The sequence below is a fragment of the Schistocerca americana genome, chromosome 2 (genome assembly GCF_021461395.2).
Source record: "Schistocerca americana isolate TAMUIC-IGC-003095 chromosome 2, iqSchAmer2.1, whole genome shotgun sequence".
Taxonomy (NCBI): domain Eukaryota; kingdom Metazoa; phylum Arthropoda; class Insecta; order Orthoptera; family Acrididae; genus Schistocerca; species Schistocerca americana.
The window spans coordinates 636,057,258-636,076,747 of NC_060120.1; the positions used below are offsets into that span (position 1 = coordinate 636,057,258).

A 19,490-nucleotide genomic window follows, 5' to 3' on the forward strand; every position below is an offset into this window, starting at 1 on the left:
GCACTTTAATTTATCTTCAGCCTTGCACTTCTGTCGTCGTGTGTCACCAAAACACTTGAGCAGTTCGGCCTGGAATACTTCCCAGCTTGTGAACTTCTCCTCATTGTTCTCATGCCATTGCTTGGCAGTGCCCTCCGTGTAGAAAAATACGTTAGCCAAACACATGGTGTCATCTCATTTGTTAAATTTGGCTCTACGCTCATATACCTTCAGCCACTTGTTTGGATCTTGGCCATTGTCACCAGAGAACCCTGAAGGATGTCTCATGTGGTGGCACACAGTTGCTGTCATCGTAACGTCCTCTTCTTCTTCTGTATCCGATAGACTGCGATCTGTTGAATATGGCTTGAACTCAGGTTTCTCGCCACGTAAATGATGGCTCCATTGTGGCCTGATGGGAGCCAATGTTTCATCGATAATGTGCACTATCACAAGTTCTGATACCCAGCGCCTCCACCAGAATAATGTCACATTGAAGAAGGTGTAATTAGATGACTGACAAACACTTCCTTCACTTAATGAAGGTTTTTCAGCACTTGCACATACAATGGCGCGGTGCGAACCGCCTCCGGCCAGAACACATACAGTATATATACAGCTACAGAACATTCCAGTACAATGATTCTAGAATGTACTCAAACCAAATATAGAAATTAAAATTGTGCAGTCCAGATGAGTTTTGAACTCACGACCCACCATGCAACAGTTTAGTATCATAACCACTACACCACAGTGCTACTCATCTTCTCCTGCGACAATATGGTTTAAAAATGGCCGGAGAGAAGTTAAAGATGACACTTGTTCAGGGTGCCCTTCAGCGTCTATCAGTGACACTCATGTCGGGAACATCAACGAACTTCTGCATGACAATCGCAGACTGACTGTCTGAGAGATTGCAGAAGAGTGTAACAACATTTCAGATGGGTCATGTCATGAAATCCTGACACAGCATCTTGGATGGATGCATTGCTGCCACCAAGTTCGTCCCAAGGGTCATGAGTCAAGACCAAGTAGACCTTCGCCTCGCAGTGAGCTTCTGGATCCCACAAATGAGAACAAGATGTTCCATAAGAGAATCATAACTTACAATGTGATGTGGGTCTATGGTTATGATGCTGAGACCAAGGTTCAATCTTCGCAGTATGTTGGAAAGATTCTCCAAGACCAAAAATAATTCGTCAGGTCAGGTCACATGTCAAAGCCATGCCAATAGTTTTCTTTGACTTTGAAGGATTAATTCCTTATGAATTCACGCCACTGGAACAACTGTTAATCAATGGTACTATCATGATGTGTTGTGATGCCTGCAAGAAAATATGAGAAGGAAACGGCCTGAAATGTGATGAGACAATTCATGGCTCTTGCATCATGATAATGCACCCACACATCCATCCTTGTTGGTGTATGACTACTGCACAAAAAATGAAATAACTGTGCTGCCTTGTCCTCCATACTCTCTGGACCTGGCCCCTGCGGATTTTTTTCTATTTCCAAAGTTGAAAATCCTGTTGAAATGATGAAATTTGCAACAATAGATGAGATTTTTAAAAAATTCACAGATGGTACATCACATGATCCAGCAAGAGGCATTCCAAGACTGCTTCCGGAAGTGAAAATGGCATTTAGATTGGTGTATCAGTTGTGGAGGAGAATGCACAACAATTAAAAGGTAAGCGTAGAAAAATTTTGTGGACAATGTTTCGGAAAAAAAATTTTTGTGGACAGTGTTCTGGAATTTTTGGAACAAACCTCATATAGTGATGGGACATCTCACAAACTTAAATTAAATGTTTTCTCAGGGAGAGTGCGGGATTCCCATCAGAATTTAAGCAAAAACCTCCATCTCTATTTTCAAGACCACTTGCTTGCATGTTACCTGTTCTGCATTCCTAGTAATAAGTAAAACATATGGTGAGAAAATAATAAGTAGGGTGGAAACTTCAAAATTCTTACGTGTCTGTATTGATGGAAATTTAAACTGGAAGAAGCACATTTTGGAACCCTTAGAATCAATGCAAAGCTTGGGGAGAGAGAAATTAGTAAGTGTACATATTTTGCCTATTTTCTTTCAATAGTGTCTTTTGGAATAATGTTCTGGGGTAATTCGTCTCTAAGAAAGACTATATTCATGCTGCAAAAATGTGCAGTAAGAATGATATCTAGTGGTCGCCCATGATCATCTTGTAGACAACTGTTTAAGGAGTTGGGCATTTGACCACTGCTTCATGATATATTTATTCCCTCATGAAGTTTGTTGTAAATAGTCCACTACAGTTCAAAAGGAACAATGATGTACATAATTTAATATCGGAAGGAAAAACGACATTCATTACTCCACATTAAGGTTGTCTTTAGCACATAACGAGTGCTCAATACTGCAACAAAAATTTTTGATCACTGATCCAATGATATAAAAGTCTGACAGACATCAAAGTATAATTTGAAAACAAACTGAGAAAGTTTCTCCTTGATAGCTCCTTCTATTCCATAGAAGAATTTCTGTTACTATAATGTGTAAAATCTATGCATCTTTTGTTCGCTTTGGACAATACTTAAAAATGTTCAGAATGTACTAATTAATTTGCGATGTGAATGTAAAATGACTCATTCCACATTACTATGATCTATCATGCAAAGTGGTCCACAGAACATGAAACTAACTAAGTTATTTGAACATTGTATATGCCAGAAGTAGCTCAGGTTTACTAGTAACGATCCAAGAATGGCAACTGGCGAGATGTTTCTAGTATGTCACCACCTGTCAAAATCTTACATATGTACAATGAGTGACACTTCCAGTTGAATAAGGGAGTGAGGAAAGAAGTTGAATCCTTCATATAGAGATGAAGAAATACTGTTTATCTGAAACATGTTGAGAAATATTACATTACTGCATTATAGCTGTGGAGGGCATTTAAGGGAGATTATCACTTCTAGTTCCACAATTTTCTTGTTACAGTTGTTATAGTTTAAAATAACCATCATTTGGAGCAGCTGGGTTCATATTCAATAACCAGTGCAATAACCATAATTTTATTTCTTACGATGATACTTGGTTTTTTGAGTGCAAAAAACTGTTCTGTCAGAAGAAGCGAACATTGATGTTGAGAGACAGTTGAATATTTAAAGTTAGAGCAGATATATATGTTTGAATCAAAATAATAAAATGAATTACAATAGCTCAGTTTTAGTGGAAGTGGAAGTCATTGCTATGTATTATCAACTAAAAATGTTGCATTTGTGTATGACATAATTGTATAAGAGTGAATATTGTTTTTTTGTAATAAAGTAAATAATTTAATGTATATTTAATGTTATCTCATTGTTTTTGTGAGATTTGTCCCAATAAATGTAAAACAAAGTGGCTAACCTTCACAGTACTTGTGACCACAGAAATAACTCCGTTATTAGTAATTACTTTCATTTTATTGGTTTCCCCACTACACACAACACAGGAGGTGAACACATTATCCTACTTTTAGAAAAGTTCGACAAAATAATTATAAATTGAGACTAGCAGTGACATACTGCATTTAACTCTTTATGTCCTTGTCTTATGTGTCTGGTTTCTTTTCCAGTATGTAAGTCATTGTATATTGCCCAACATTAAAATCAGTAGCATAATAAAATGTAAAACTTTCTTCCCAACATTTCTTATACTGTGAAGTGGGCAGTGTTTTCATCTCACTTATGTTGCCACTGGTGTTGACATATCCGGTTTCCAGCTAAGGTAACTGCATTAATGGTCCTTCTTTACAGAGATAAATTTGTTTGTGAGGTTTTGTCTCTTAAGTATACTGTTGTTGCCATTGAAGCAACAGTAACAATGAATCGTAGCTGAGGTACAGAATGCTATGGGTTGGTTTACAACATTGACTTGCTGTCAGCTTTAAATAGCTCCTAGGATTCATATCTCATCCCCTCTCCCATTCTTGCCTTTCTTATTTTCATCTCGTTTCAAAGTGTTGTATATTTTTTATTTTCATCTCTCTTCAGTTTTTTGCCCCTCTCTTCATGTATCTTCATAGCTCTCCTGTTGTCAATGCAAGTCTTAAATATTTCTCTTTCTGGTCTGTGGACTTGTCACATTTACCCAGCAATGTAAGAAGCATATAAGTTATTGTTTGATTTTCAGTGAACTTTGCTTTGTGTTAATAGTACTGTGATTGGTTCATTGATCTCAAAAGACGCTTTTTATATCTAATTACTTTTACAGTTTTTAGCTTCAATTTTACTTCTTGCTTTCTCATGCCTTGTCATCGTAATGCTTGATTATTTTATTTATTTATGTATTTTGCTACTCTCATATGGTATTCCTAGCCAACTTTCCCACCTTTTGAACATGCCTTTTTCATGGCTTACATGAAATGCAAAATGTATTCAAGGATTGGAATTGTAGACAGATTTCTGGAGACATACTGAAAAAAGTGATATTCTTGTAGCATGTCTGATGATTTGATAATTGTAGAGGACTACATAAAAGGCATCTGAAGCACCTACATCTTCCATATTTTTGTAGGCTTTGTGCAGCCCTGAATAATTTTGCTATATTTTTGTTCTGCTCTTGCAGTTTTGTGCATCTGTCCTTCTGAAATATTATTTTTAGGTACTTTTAAATGTTCCTGTATTGGATATTAACAAAACTTCTTGCAAACAATTTTGAAATTTGAATTAGCAAGCAACATTTTCTTTGCAGGTGTGCGAGTTTTATTTGGTGTAGATGCTACAAAATTAACTGAGCACCCAGTATTAAAAAATGAAAGCTTTTCTAAGATCGTATTTAATTTTCCACATGTTGGAGGTAAAATGAAGATAAATTTAAACAGGGAACTGCTGCGTCAGTTTGCTGTGAGTGCCTGTCACTTACTAGATACAAATGGTCAACTGCTGATATCACTCTGCAAAGGTCAAGGTGGAACCAGTGCTGAAAAAGAAATTCGACGTTGGGATGATACATGGAAAGTTGTTGAAATGGTTGCTGATGGAAATTTGGTTTTGACAGCAGTTGAGCCATTTGATGGAGACAGTTACCCTAACTACAAGAGTGCAGGCTATCGGGGTACAGATAAGAGTTTTCATACTGATGGAGCACTTGTTCACATATTTTGTAAAAGACAACCTCTATTTCCTTCAGTGGAAGTTTCAGTTCTGCAAGAAAGTTTAGAGCAGTGTAGTATTAAAATTCCATCTGGAGAAATATTGTGCCCAAAATATTACTTTCAGAAATATATTCAAACACCTGTAAACAATGTTGCATTGTTTTTCCAAAATAGTTTGAAAACCTTTATTGAACATAGTGAAAAGAGTGTAAGAAGTGTCCAGGAAAGTGAAGTGCCCTTGTTTGATCCAAGATGTTTATCAGATAGTAGTGCAGACAAAGTATTGATATGTCCCTTGCGCCATTCATTGTTGGACATTATTAGTGTTCCGTTGCATCTCTGGTGGATGTGTCATGAAAATTACCTTCTGTACAGTGGGATGGTATTCCATGATTTGGGATCTGACTTCTCACAAGCTCCTGTTTCAAATCAAATAATGCTTTTTGGTTACAATTCACATGATATTTTAAGAGCCTATCTTGAAAATTTACTGCAAAATAATATTGGTGACCATTTTTACTTAAAAGCTTCATCGATTGTGAACAGCAGCCCAGTGTTGCAGTACAAAAGTATGGACTGCCCTACTTTTATTGAAAATACAAATTTTGAAGTAAAATTAACAAACATTTTGTTGCTGTCTAAAGATTGTGAAATTATGAGAGATTCAACGAATACTGTGTTGCAGCACTACACTGTAGATGGATCAATCAAAAATGAAGAAATACACACTGAATTCTGTTTAATGTATCCTGATACACTATCAGAAATATTGTTTCATACATCTTGGAGACATTTATATGCCAGTGAAACTTGTTTAAAGGTTGGGTACAAAAACAGTCATGTAAAATTTAGCAGTCTATATGGCTTAAAATATTCTTTTGATATTTGCTTTTCACAGAGTCCTTTGTATAGCCATAAAAAGCTTTACAGTATTCTTTGGCAACTAGTTGGTGATATTGTAACTGATGTCCAGTTATTAAACACATATGAATCTCCAAAAGGCTGGACTTCACACTGTTTCAGAATAGAATATCAGTCATTTGATAAAGCCTTAAGCAGGAAGAAAGCCATTGATATCCATCAGAATGTAGTTGGTAAAATGTTGTCACATTGTTTACAAGTTACAATACATTAGCATTGTGTTGCTATCTGTAGGTTCTCTTACACTGAGACCCTCTAATGCGTAGATTCCCACAGTAGTTTATAAAAAGGATGGCAGATTCTAAACGAAAATAACTTAATGTGTGGGTGAGCAACATTAAATAGCATGAGAGTCCACAGAATTTATACGTGAAAAATTCAAGAACAGGGCAAGAGATATCCTTCAGTGAGGACAGAAGAAATAAATGAAAGAAAAAAGGAAAAATATGAAATAAATGATTTGAAAGGAGGACAGAGCAAATATTGTCAAGAAGATATGAGAAGATTGGTCATTTACAGTGAGGGAGCATCAGATAAAGTCCTTGTCCTCCAGACCCAACAGGTTAGAGAGGTAAGGAGCTGGGTGATTGATATGACAGTATGCAGTGGCTAATATGAAAGCACATGACAAGAACAGGGAAAGTTGTTGTACGCCAAGATTATAGAGATGTAATGTAAAAGCCTTGGTATCGGTGCCAAGGTCAGCAACAGAGTTCCTGAAACGCCATTGAATTTGGGGATTTTGTGTTAATGATGTAGGAGATTTATCTTTACTCATTGAGATACTGCAGAAGAGTGGAAGCTGCATGTGTAAGTTATAAGTCAGAAATATCCGCCACAGATGCGTACCTTTCGGCATTATATTTTAGCACTGATTAGGATGTTTAGTGAAAAATTGAAACCTCACAATTGAAAAAATGTTCACAGTGAGTACTATGGCTAATGACCAGTCACAGCTCTTTTAAGTTGAAATGTCAAAGTTGATGCGAATTGTGGGAAATTAATCCTTAGACATACTTTGCAAAGGAGGCTTAATAGGGGTTTCAAAGCAGAGTGCAAGATAGACTATGCTAGATCAAAGCAAGATCTGAGTTTTGGAAGCTAGATTAAGAATAAGCTGTGAAAATTTTCAGATGAGTGTTAAAGAAATGGTTCTCAGGATGAGAGTTTACATAAGTTCTCTGCATGAAGCTTTCTTGTTCACCATTTATAAGATTGCAAGGAGGCAGAATGGCTGACAGTTATTTACCTTTGGGAGATAAAATTCTATGTACTGCTGATAGACAATCATAAGTACAAAAAAACTATTGTAGGTACCCTTCCTCAGATAGGAAAGGGAACAGATTGGGGGAGGCTAGAGAGAAGGGAACGTCACTCAAAATCCAGCATGAGTGTCACTCAACTGCTGTGAGAATGAAGGGAGTGCAAACACTGCCTTAGTAACTGCCGAAGAGTGAGCACAGTGACAGTCATGTAGAACTTTATTTTAACTTTCTAAATCATTGTTAAAAAGCTATTGCAGTAGAGATGTCGAAGCTCCCACAGCTCTTAAGACAGCAGAAGAAACATTTTTCTATCCTGCTTTATTATTGTCATTTAACAGAAATGTTTGGTACACTTTGACTATCGTATTCTGACAGTTTTTAGTGCCTTTCTGTGCAGTAGTTACATATGAGTTATCTTTCTTAGTAATCTGCCTTACAGCACCTCCTCCCACTTTTTAAAGGCATATTTTATGAGCTTTTCTGTCACTCCAACAACTCTGTCATTACAGACATTTCCTAATAGCTAAATTAAAACTGTATATGGACCACATTCAGCCTAGGTTCTTCACCTTTCGTTAACAACTTACCTCCATACCAACCAACCAAATTAAGCGTATCTCGATATCAATACTTAAAAGTTTCATTTATTATATCTATCTTCATTTTCAAACTCCATGGGTGCTACCCTGCATGTCTTCTTGTTGTTTAATAGTGACTTTTATTAAAACTCAGTGAGCTGTATCTTTCTCTGATATATATCATTCTGACCTTGTACTGTGACTGAACATAAAAGCACACCACACCTTCTCAGCACTGAGAATACTTGTAACAACGAAAATGACTCCTTTTAAATAGTTACTTTTGTTGTATTGATTGATCTGTTACATAAGAAAAGAGATAACAATATTATCCCACTTTAAGAAATGTTCAACTAAACCATTTTAAATTGATCCTAAGAGAGATACATTGTATTCAACTTTTTTCTAAATTAATAACCCATTTTGTTTGTTTCTTTATCTTCTGGATGTAAAGTTTCATTTGTATATTGTAAAAGTTATTATGTGTGTTGCCCACTAACAAAATCAGTATCACAATAAACAGTTGATTTTTTTCTCCACATAATTTTTTATATATGTAGAGTTGATGCTGGTTGCCATGTCAACTCTCTGAAATGACCTTGCCCTTTGTGTTCGACATGCTCAATGTTCGGCTGTGATGGTCTTTCCACTCAAAGGTAAAGCATGATTGTTGGATTCCCTCTCTAGCTTAGGCAAGCAATTATCCTCCCTGAAACCTCCATAAAATGACAAACCTTTTAATTATTAACATAACCACAAAGAAAACTGTGTGTCAAACATCTCCCCCTAAGACTTATCTCTCTAATATTTCTGATCAGTTGATTCATCTACCTTATTGAAGAAGAAAAGAAATTTCTTTGTCTTGATGAGTTTTGTTGACATGGAACATTTAATCCTGATGTCAATGACTTGTACTTTTCATGGTTTTTTTCCAACGTGGACTTTCCATTGTTTGATTAATCCTGATGTTAGACATATGCTTTACGTGCCAATGATGAATGCTATGCACAGAAAGTAGATCAAGAAATAATTTTAAAAAAGTATTCCTACTACTATACGGTATTTAAATGGAAGAAAATTTCTGTAAATCTAATACAGTTTATAAATGGGAAAAATGATTGTGCCAATAAATATGTATGCTGCAGTTTGGAGGAATTTACAACTGTTAAAATGTGTGCTACATTTGCTGAAGAGGGTACAATAGTGGCATATAAATAGCATCTGCAAATAAGACTGTCGATTGTGCTAAGTGCTAATGATGTCTCATAGCCCTTGTTTTACCTTTTATGCCTCGTTATTTTATGGTAATGTGTGCTTTCCTCATGGTAGTCTAGGATTTTTTTATGAAAACTGTAATATTTTGGGATGAAAACCAAATTAATAAATTTATATTTGTTATAGTGCTAAATATTTCTGAATATACTTTCCCATGTAGGAACAATAGAGTAATCTTTTAGTTTGGTAATTAACTGAATTTGTACTCTGCAATTAGTATACCACATTATTAAATAGGAAAATTTACTTTCTGTTTACTGTAGTTTATTTTAATTGTTTTATGTATGCTGCAGATTTCTTAATTTTTTGGTGTTGTTTACCCCCATAAAGTTTCCCCTGTAGCTGAACACGGAGAAAGCATACAACTAAAGAACTGTTGAGGCATGGGCACTTCCTTGTAATGCTGTTTTTTTTACTCTAAGCACTGTTTGCTTTACTGGTTTTTTTATTTATTTTTTGCATTTAAGTGTGTTACATGTGTCTATACATAAATAGGATGAAAAAGAAATAAAGAATTCACTGCTTTAAAATGCATGTACAGTTATGTATACTTAATTGTTAATTTTGATTTACTGTTTAGTCATGGCATTTATTTTTAATCATGTTTGAAATGTATCAAATAAATAAATCAAACTTTTTTTTTCCCATATAACCTCATATTGTATACCTACTACTGATTTTAATATGCTAAATTCCTATGTTTACATGCAGTTCAACATTTGCATTAATGATGTATTCATTTTGTAGCTTTTGAAGTATGTGAATATTATGTACTTTACAGCACAAAAAATGGCTATAAGTGAGTCCTAAACTATCCACTATTTGACTTAAAAGTGTAATATTTCAACATATTTGCAGTATTGCCCATAAAAAGGAATGCCATTTTTGTAATTGTTTGTATAATTATGTCAATATACTTTCTTCAGCTAACTTACACAAATTTCCACTCTAAAAACCATGCAAAAAGCTAGACATTTGATCTATAGAATTATTAGTGCATTTTTGAGGTGAAGTCAACAGGCTGAAATTTAAACTCTTGATATTACAATTTTAGTTTCTTTCTCCCCTAACACAGCAAAGATGTAATTCTTGTTCATGTATTGTGGGCCATCAGAATAGCATAGTATTTGGTTTCCTGCCCAACTGTGTGTAATATCTCTGCCTTCTACCCCATACAAGGAAAGAAATCAATGTGTGAGGGGGGGGGGGGGGGGGAGAGGCAGTATATTAGTTTCATTTTACTACCTCCTTACAGGTGTGGAGTGCGATGTCTCAAAGTCTAGTCCTTACTGTAGAGCTAGGCTAATTTTCTCACATGTCAATTTTTCCTTTGGCCATAATTTTCATCATCATCATCTAAGACTGATTATGCATTTGTGTGTTCAGTCTGGTGCATAGTCCCCCTTATAAAATTCCTCCATGATCCCCTATTCAGTGCTAACATTGGTGCCTCTTCTGACGTTAAGCCTATTACTTCAAAATCATTCTTAACCGAATCCAGGTACCTTCTCCTTGGTCTGCCCCGACTCTTCCTACCCTCTACTGCTGAACCCATGAGTCTCTTGGGTAACCTTGCTTCTCCCATGCGTGTAACATGACCCCACCATCTAAGCCTGTTCGCCCTGACTGCGACATCTATAGAGTTCATTCCCAGTTTTTCTTTGATTTCCTCATTGTGGACACCCTCCTGCCATTGTTCCCATCTTCTAGTACCTGCAATCGTCCTAGCTACTTTCATATCCGTAACCTCAGCCTTATTGATAAGGTAACCTGAATCCACCCAGCTTTCACCCCCATACAACAAAGTTGGTCGAAAGATTGAACAGTGCGCAGATAACTTAGTCTTGGTACTGACTTCCTTCTTGCAGAAGAGAGTAGATCGTAGCTGAGCGTTCACTGTATTAGCTTTCCTACATCTCGCTTCCAGTTCTTTCACTATGTTGCCATCCTGTGAGAATATGCATCCTAAGTACTTGAAACCGTCCACCTGTTCTAACTTTGTTTGTCCTATTTGGCACTCAATCCGTTTATATCTCTTTCCCACTGACATTACTTTCGTTTTGGAGATGCTAATCTTCATACCATAGTCCTTACATTTCTGATCTAGCTCTGAAATATTACTTTGCAAACTTTCAATCAAATCTGCCATCACAACTAAGTCATCCGCATATGCTAGACTCCTTATTTTGTGTTCACATATCTTAATCTCACCCAGCCAGTCTATTGTTTTCAACATATGATCCATAAATAATATGAACAACAGTGGAGACAGGTTGCAGCCTTGTCTTACCCCTGAAATTACTCTGAACCATGAACTCAATTTACCGTCAACTCTAACTTCTGCCGGACTATCCATGTAAAGACCTTTAATTGCTTGCAAAAGTTTGCCTCCTATTCCATAATCTTGTAGAACAGACAATAACTTCCTCCTAGGAACCTGGTCATATGCCTTTTTCTAGATCTATAAAGCTTAGATACAATTCCCTGTTCCACTTGTAACACTTCTCCATTATTTGCCGTAAGCTAAAGATCTGGTCCTGACAACCTCTAAGAGGCCTAAACCCACACTGATTTTAATCCAATTTGTCCTCAACTAATACTCACACTTTCCTTTCAACAATACCAGAGAAGATTTTTCCCACAATGCGCTGATTAGAGAGATAGCTCTCTAGTTGTTACAATATTTTCTGTTTCCATGTTTAAAGATTGGTGTGATTACTGCTTTCGTCCAGTCTGATGGAACCTGTCCCAACTCCCACGCCATTTCAATCATCCTGTGTAGCCATTTAAGACCTGACATTCCACTGTATTTGATGAGTTCTGACTTAATTTCATCCACTTTATTGCACTGCAACCTATTGACCATTTTCTCCACTTCCTCAAATGTGATCCTATTTCCATCATCATTCCTATCCCATTGTACATGGAAATCTGAAACATTACTGATCGTATTTTCACCTACATTGAGCAACTCTTCAAAATATTCCCTCCGTCTGCCCAAGGCATCAACAGGATTCACCAACAGTTTTCCTGTCCTGTCCAAAATACTTGTCGTTTCCTTCTTACCTCCCTTTTGAAGACTGCTAATTACACTCCAAAATGGTTTTCCAGCAGCTTGACCCAAAGTCTCCAACCTGTTTCCAAAGTCTTCCCAAGATTTCTTCTTGGATGCTGCAATTATCTGTTTGGCTTTGTTTCTTTCTTCAACATAACTTTCTCTGTCTACCTGAGTTCTAGTATGTAACCATTTTTGATACGCCTTCTTTTTCCTTTTACAGGCTGCCTTGACTGTGTCATTTCACCAAGCTGTTTGCTTCATCCTACCTTGACACACTACTGTTCGAAGACATTCTTTAGCAACTTCTAGTACTGTGTCCCTGTACCTTGTCCATTCCTTTTCCAATGACTGTAATTGACTACATTCAACTAACTGGTACCTTTCTGAGATCACTGTTATGTACTTGTGCCTGATTTCCTTATCCTGACGTTTCTCTACTCTTATCCTCCTACATATGGACCTGACCTCCTGCACTTTTGGCCTTACAATACCAATTTCACTGCAGATTAAGATAGTGATCAGTGTCATCAAAGAATCCCCTGAATACACGTGTGTCCCTCACAGCCTTCCTGAATTCCTGATCTGTTATTATATAGTCAATGACAGATCTGGTTCCCCTGCCTTCCCAAGTATACCGGTGAATGCTCTTATGTTTAAAAAAGGAGTTTGTGTTTACTAAGCCCATACTGGCACAGAAATCCAAGAGTTGTTTCCCTTTCCTGTTGGCCTCCATATCCTCTCCAAATTTACCCATAACCTTTTCATACCCTTCTGTTTGATTTCCAATCCTGGCATTAAAATCACCCATGAGCAGAACACTGTCCTTGTTCTTTAGTCTAACAGCTACATCACTGAGTGCATCATTCTTGAACTGCCCCTTCACAATGCGAATATACTGACACAATCCTAATTTTCTTGCTAGACACTGTCAAATCTATCCACATCAGTCGTTCATTTACATACCTTATTGCAACTACGCTGGGTTCCATTTCTTTCCTGATGTAAAGCCCTACACCCCATTGTGCTATTCCTGCTTTGACTCCTGACAAGTAGACCTTGTATTCTCCCACTTCCTCTTCTTTCTCACCCCTTACCCGAATGTCACTAACAGGTAAAACGTCCAACCCCATCTTACTTGCAGCCTCTGCCAGCTCTACCTTCTTCCCATAGTAGCCCCCATTGATATTAATAGCTCCCCACCTCGTTACCATTCGTTTGCCGAGTTGTATCTTAGGAGTCCCTGGTTTGTCAATTAGAGGTGGGACTCTGTCACCTCCAAAGGTCCGAGGCATTTTGCTCTGATTGTTGCCAGCGTCATATTTCAAGTACCAGGGAAGCAGGTTGCTAGCCTTACTTGCCACGGGTCCCATTGAGTTTTACCCCTAACGGTTTAGGGACTAACCGGTGGATTTGGTAGTCTTTGCCGTTGGAGCATAAAGGTGGCGATAATTTTATGGAGGAAAATTCAGAACAGCAACTTCCTTCTTTTATGTGAAATTCTGATGCACAACTGTTAATTTTTATACTGGAAATTCGTTTTGTTGGAAACAGATCATCCCCTTCAAATATAGTGTTTAAACTCATTGAAGGATGATATTACTTAGAATATGAGTAACGGGCAACATATACCCAGCTGTGTTTACTTTGAACTGCTCCCACAACAGAAGATGATCTCCAGCCACATAAATCAAGCTCATTGCCAGTGCATCATAAGGCCTAGTCTTGTTTCTCAAACTCCAAAGGTCACCTGAAGGCCTCTATATTCAGATAGCAATGTCATTCTCTGTGAAATACCATTCCAACAAAATGCCTTACATTTATATTTACAATTTATATGCTCTTAGCACACAACAGTTGGTGGTGTCATTATTTGCTATGGAGCCATTTCCTGATGCCCCAGTATCCCAAACTGATGCTGAACCATATCTGTAGATTTGAAATTTGCAGTAGTGTGATTAACTTCACATATATAAGGTTGGATTTTGTCTTGGTGTTTGTTCAGTGTCCTGCGCCATTGCTGTTCCTATGGAAGTCTCAGTTTCCTCAATGCTATCCAGTCCTCTGCCACCTCCAGCACAGTTTTACCCATTTCTTCAAAAGAGCAGTAACGTACTGATAATGAATAAAGTGACTGGCACTGAAGTGAAAAAATGCAACTGTCTGACTTTGAATCATAGATTGTCACCAATTAATGTTGAGTGAATGTGGCACTTACAGCTGTAAATAATCACTTTTTTTATTGCTATTGAGTGCAGAACAACACTGCCACTGCATGTCATAAAAGGATAAAAGTTCCAAAGGAAAATGTGACATGCTATCTATCTCCTATATTACAATACATCATGTCAAGTTATCTTGTGTGGCCAAACAGTGAAAAGCAGCAGTTAATTTTATTCACAGTACCAAGATTTTTTATTTGAACCCCCATATATTATATTTTTGTGTTAATATTTCCAGTGTATATTTTTTCATGGTATTTTGAATTGGCATAAGGGTGTATTATATCCATCTGATGTAACTGCAGTAGAAAGTCATATCACAAGCGACTACTTGTTTCATGTCAGGACAGTTAATGGTGATAGATCATTATGCTAACAATAACAGTCTCCCTTGCTAGTTTATTCTGAATTCATTGCTGCTTTTATTAACAGCATGCAAAGAAGACTGAAGCAAGTCAACCTATCAATAATTGTGTGTCCTAGCTTGCAAGCTACATATATACTCCCACCCTTTCCTTATGGTAAAATTAATAGTAAATGTTGCTGCCACAAAGTTTTCAGCTGCAGTCAGTTCTAGTTTGCTCTCATTGTGTGCAGTCTTTGGTCCCTGGCCAAAACATTGTTGCAGTTACTGTTGTGGGGAGGGGGGGGGGGGGGGGGCACACATCTGTGTATTGACATAAAACTCACAAAATTACTGGATGAGTTGGGGATGTCTTCATTGTCTCTTGCAGTCAAAACCTCCATACACTCTTGCATGGGTGACCTGGGGTGTAGACAATAGACATTGAACATTTAATTAGAATGATTACCTCCAACCCCTCACTACGTGCCCACCTCGTAAGTTACTGCTGTTGTGTGCTTGTAGCTAAGAAGACACACTGCATTGGCATAAAGATTTAATTTCTGGTACAGATGTATAAAATATCAGTATTGTTTTTCCATAGTATTTAAATAATATTATTTCTTCGAACTGTCCATAGCATTAATTATTGATGGTGATTTCCACCTGCCAATTTTTGTGCTGTTAAAAGTACAATGTATAATAGGCCAAAACTTTTTAAGCAGCACCAGCCAAACTTATGCATGAAGCACTTTGTAAATGTTGTAGTACAGGTAATTTTGCTTCTAACAAACATATTAGTATTGATAATATGCATCCCACACCTAAAAGATTTTGAGAGGACACTGTTTATTCTTTTCATGATGGAGCAGCTGAACGAGGCAGATAAAGAAACAGTTGATGTAGAACATGGCTGCCAAATTGTGGAACCTATTGCTGGTCGCTGCATCAGTCCATCTGGTTGGCTCTGTTGAACAGCTGCATCAAGATCTGATCCACGAGTTCTCTTGTGGACACAAATATTACCGCACATTTCATTTGGATGAAAAACGAGAGTCACTTTATGTGGGTGCACTTGACAAAGTATACAAACTGAACTTGACCAATATAAGTTTGTCAGATTGTGAAAGAGATTCATTGACTCTTGAACCAACAAATATTGCAAATTGTGTTTCCAAAGGGAAGTCAGCAGACTTTGATTGCAAGAACCATATTCGTGTAATTCAGCCAATGGGTGATGGAAGTCGTTTGTATATTTGTGGGACAAATGCTCATAGCCCAAAGGATTGGGTTGTGTATTCAAATTTGACACATCTACAGAGACATGAGTATGTTCCAGGTATTGGTGTAGGTATTGCGAAATGTCCTTTCGATCCTGAAGACAGCTCAACTGCAGTTTGGGTAGAGAATGGGAATCCAGGTGATTTGCCTGGTTTGTACAGTGGTACAAATGCAGAGTTTACCAAGGCAGATACAGTTATTTTTCGCACTGACCTCTATAATCTCACAACAGGTCGACGGGAATATTCTTTCAAGCGTACTCTGAAATATGACTCAAAGTGGCTTGATAATCCAAATTTTGTGGGTTCATTTGATGTAGGTGAATATGTGCTTTTCTTTTTTAGAGAGACTGCAGTGGAGTACATAAACTGTGGTAAAAGTGTTTACTCACGTGTTGCCCGTGTATGCAAGAAGGATGTTGGTGGAAAGAATATTCTCAGCCAAAATTGGGCAACATTTCTTAAAGCACGTCTAAACTGTTCCATTCCAGGGGAATTTCCATTCTATTTTAATGAGATACAAGGTGTTTACAAGATGCCTAACACAGATAAGTTTTTCGGAGTGTTCAGTACTTCAGTAACAGGACTTACTGGCTCAGCTATTTGTTCTTTCACTTTGAAAGACATACAAGAAGTGTTCAGTGGAAAGTTCAAGGAGCAAGCTACTAGCAGCTCAGCCTGGTTGCCTGTTCTACCTAGTAGAGTCCCAGATCCACGTCCAGGAGAATGTGTCAATGATACTGAATTGCTCCCAGATACGGTTCTTAATTTTATACGTTCCCATCCATTAATGGATGGAGCAGTATCTCATGAAGGTGGAAAACCAGTATTTTATAAGAGAGATGTCTTGTTTACGCAGCTAGTAGTGGATAAATTGAAAGTTAACTTGGTGGGTAAGAACATGGAATATATTGTGTACTATGCCGGGACAAGTACTGGTCAGGTATATAAAGTTGTCCAATGGTATGACAGTGGTGGGCTGCCTCAGTCACTACTAGTTGATATTTTTGATGTCACACCACCTGAACCAGTCCAAGCACTACACTTATCTAAGGAATACAAATCTTTGTATGCTGCATCAGATAATATAGTGCGTCAGATAGAACTGGTTATGTGTCATCACCGTTACAGCAATTGCTTGCAGTGTGCTCGGGATCCTTACTGCGGATGGGATAGAGACTCGAACTCATGTAAGTCATACACCCCAGGACTTCTTCAGGATGTTACTAATACAAGTGCAAACTTATGTGAACACAGTGTAATGAAAAAGAAACTGATTGTTACTTGGGGGCAAAGCATACATCTTGGATGTTTCTTAAAAGTACCAGAAGTGTTAAGCAGTCAGACAATATCCTGGGTCCATTACACTAAAGACAAAGGCCGTTACCCTATAGTTTATAGGCCAGACAAATACATTGAAACATCAGAGCATGGCTTAGTATTAATATCAGTTACAGATTCAGATTCTGGTCGTTACGATTGCTGGTTAGGTGGTTCTTTGCTTTGTAGCTATAATATAACAGTAGATGCCCACAGATGTTCAGCACCTGGGAGATCTAATGATTACCAGAAAATATATTCTGATTGGTGTCATGAATTTGAACGTTCTAAGATAGCAATGAAAACATGGGAAAGAAAGCAGGCACAGTGTAGCACAAAACAAAACAACAGTAACCAGAAAACACATCCAAATGATATATTTCACAGTAATCCTGTAGCATGATTTGCAAAAGGAAAAATGATCTTGTTTTCCTCTTTGTGTTGCCTTCTGGTTAACATTGTTGAGAACTTAGTGTTCTTACAGTGTGAAATGCATCGAATCAGATCATCTTTCTGAATGTGTGCTTGCATCAACAACAACTTGTAAAAAGCAAACAAAGCTTTCTTTTATTTAATAAGAGAATGGAACTTTTGAATGTGTTATAAGTAACTTGAATGTGTACTTATCAACATACTGACTCTTGGAGGATTATTATACTCAATTTGAACACAAGAAGTGTGCTACTAAATAATGTTTCCAGTTTCCCTGATGAGAAAGCATTTATCACTTTATGCTGTGTTAATTTGAATGTGAGAGATTTAAATTCTAACTGTATTAAATCCAGTGACCAATGTCTGTAGTGTTCCAAAAATTAGGTCTCATCAATGTCATTAAGATTTATTAAAGGTTTTGTGTTGCTGATCAAGACCAGAAATGAATTATTAACTCAGAGTAGATGCATTGTAGTATTTTATGTGGAGTGCAGATTCTCTCTCTCTCTCTCTCTCTCTCTCTCTCTCTCTCTCTCTCTGTGTGTGTGTGTGTGTGTGTGTGTGTGTGTGTGTGTTTTACTAATAATGTATTTTATTTTATTCATATCTGAAATAATAAAAAAAGACTGCAATTAATATGCACACATTATTTAAGAAGGAAATTGTGTTAATGCACACACTCACACACACAAAATATTATTCTAATTTTTTACGTAAGTTTTCTTTTATAAACTTAGGCTTCCACAGCCATTGTCACAGTCAGTAAAATTTATCTGGGTTTGAGACTGCACTGTCGTTGTATAAAACCACTGACATTTCAGTCACTGTTAGAAGTGACCTTCAGGGTGTAGTTTTACATATTGATAATGTGCTCACAGACCCACAAAAATTTTATTCACTGTTTTCTTACTTTTTTTTGAGTGCACTTTCATAGAAATAATTTCTCCCAATGCATAATGGAGTCTTCAAGTGGCAACATTGATGTGCACACAAAATCTAAGAAAAGTCCAAAAATGTGAGGTACAAATTGTAATACAGATAGGTTAAAAAAAAAAAAAAAAAAAAAAAAAAACTGTATTCATTGAATACAGAACCTGTGAGTGAACTGTATCAGATGTCATTTTTTAGGTCCTGTCATACGAAAGTGGAGGCTTCATTTTCTCTAATTGAAATGGCAAAACAAGAAAAGGAAAGGGGAAAAGATTACCATAAGTCTATTCAAAGTATGAAATTAACGGTACTGGAAGGAAAATGATATGTAAAATTATTTAGTATTATTTATTGTCTTTACTGTGGATTTCGAATAAAATGCACTTATGACTGTGCAATTATGCAAAGACACTGAACTTAGAATTCATTATCAGTAGTTATTTCTAGATATTTCTGCATATACACAGCAAAGACGGGAGTGGGGACTCTAAATTTGCTTCGGGGATGACAATGTATGTTTTTATCATCTGTGCCAGATAATTATTCTTGTTTAGTCTGGAAACCGCACTCAATACATTCTTTTGTAGACTTGTTCATGTTGACATTGTGTGTTGTGCTTACTGATACTGCATCAGTTTGTTAAATGGGAATTCCATGATTACTGATTTCACAACTGAAGGTGGTCTGAAGAGAGAAGTTTTGGGAAGGTTACACCCATGAGTCTCCTTGATAAGTGTCATTACTTAATTGTGTATACTGTTACAATAATT

General features: G+C 36.9%; 1 protein-coding gene across 3 annotated transcripts in view; it reads left to right on the forward strand.

The window, feature by feature from the left end:
* The window catches only part of LOC124596537 (semaphorin-2A), a 170,254-nt gene that overhangs the window by 21,403 nt on the left and 129,361 nt on the right, over positions 1-19,490 (forward strand). The window contains exon 2 of one of the 3 annotated variants that reach the window (XM_047135713.1): positions 4,697-9,719. The exons of 1 other annotated variant lie outside the window; for it this stretch is intronic. In XM_047135713.1, coding sequence (XP_046991669.1) covers positions 4,697-6,234 — 1,538 coding nt within the window. In that variant the 3' untranslated portion in view covers positions 6,235-9,719. Of the gene's footprint in view, positions 1-4,696; positions 9,720-15,630; positions 18,818-19,490 lie in introns of those variants that run through there. One more of the 3 variants, XM_047135712.1, reaches the window with a different exon arrangement.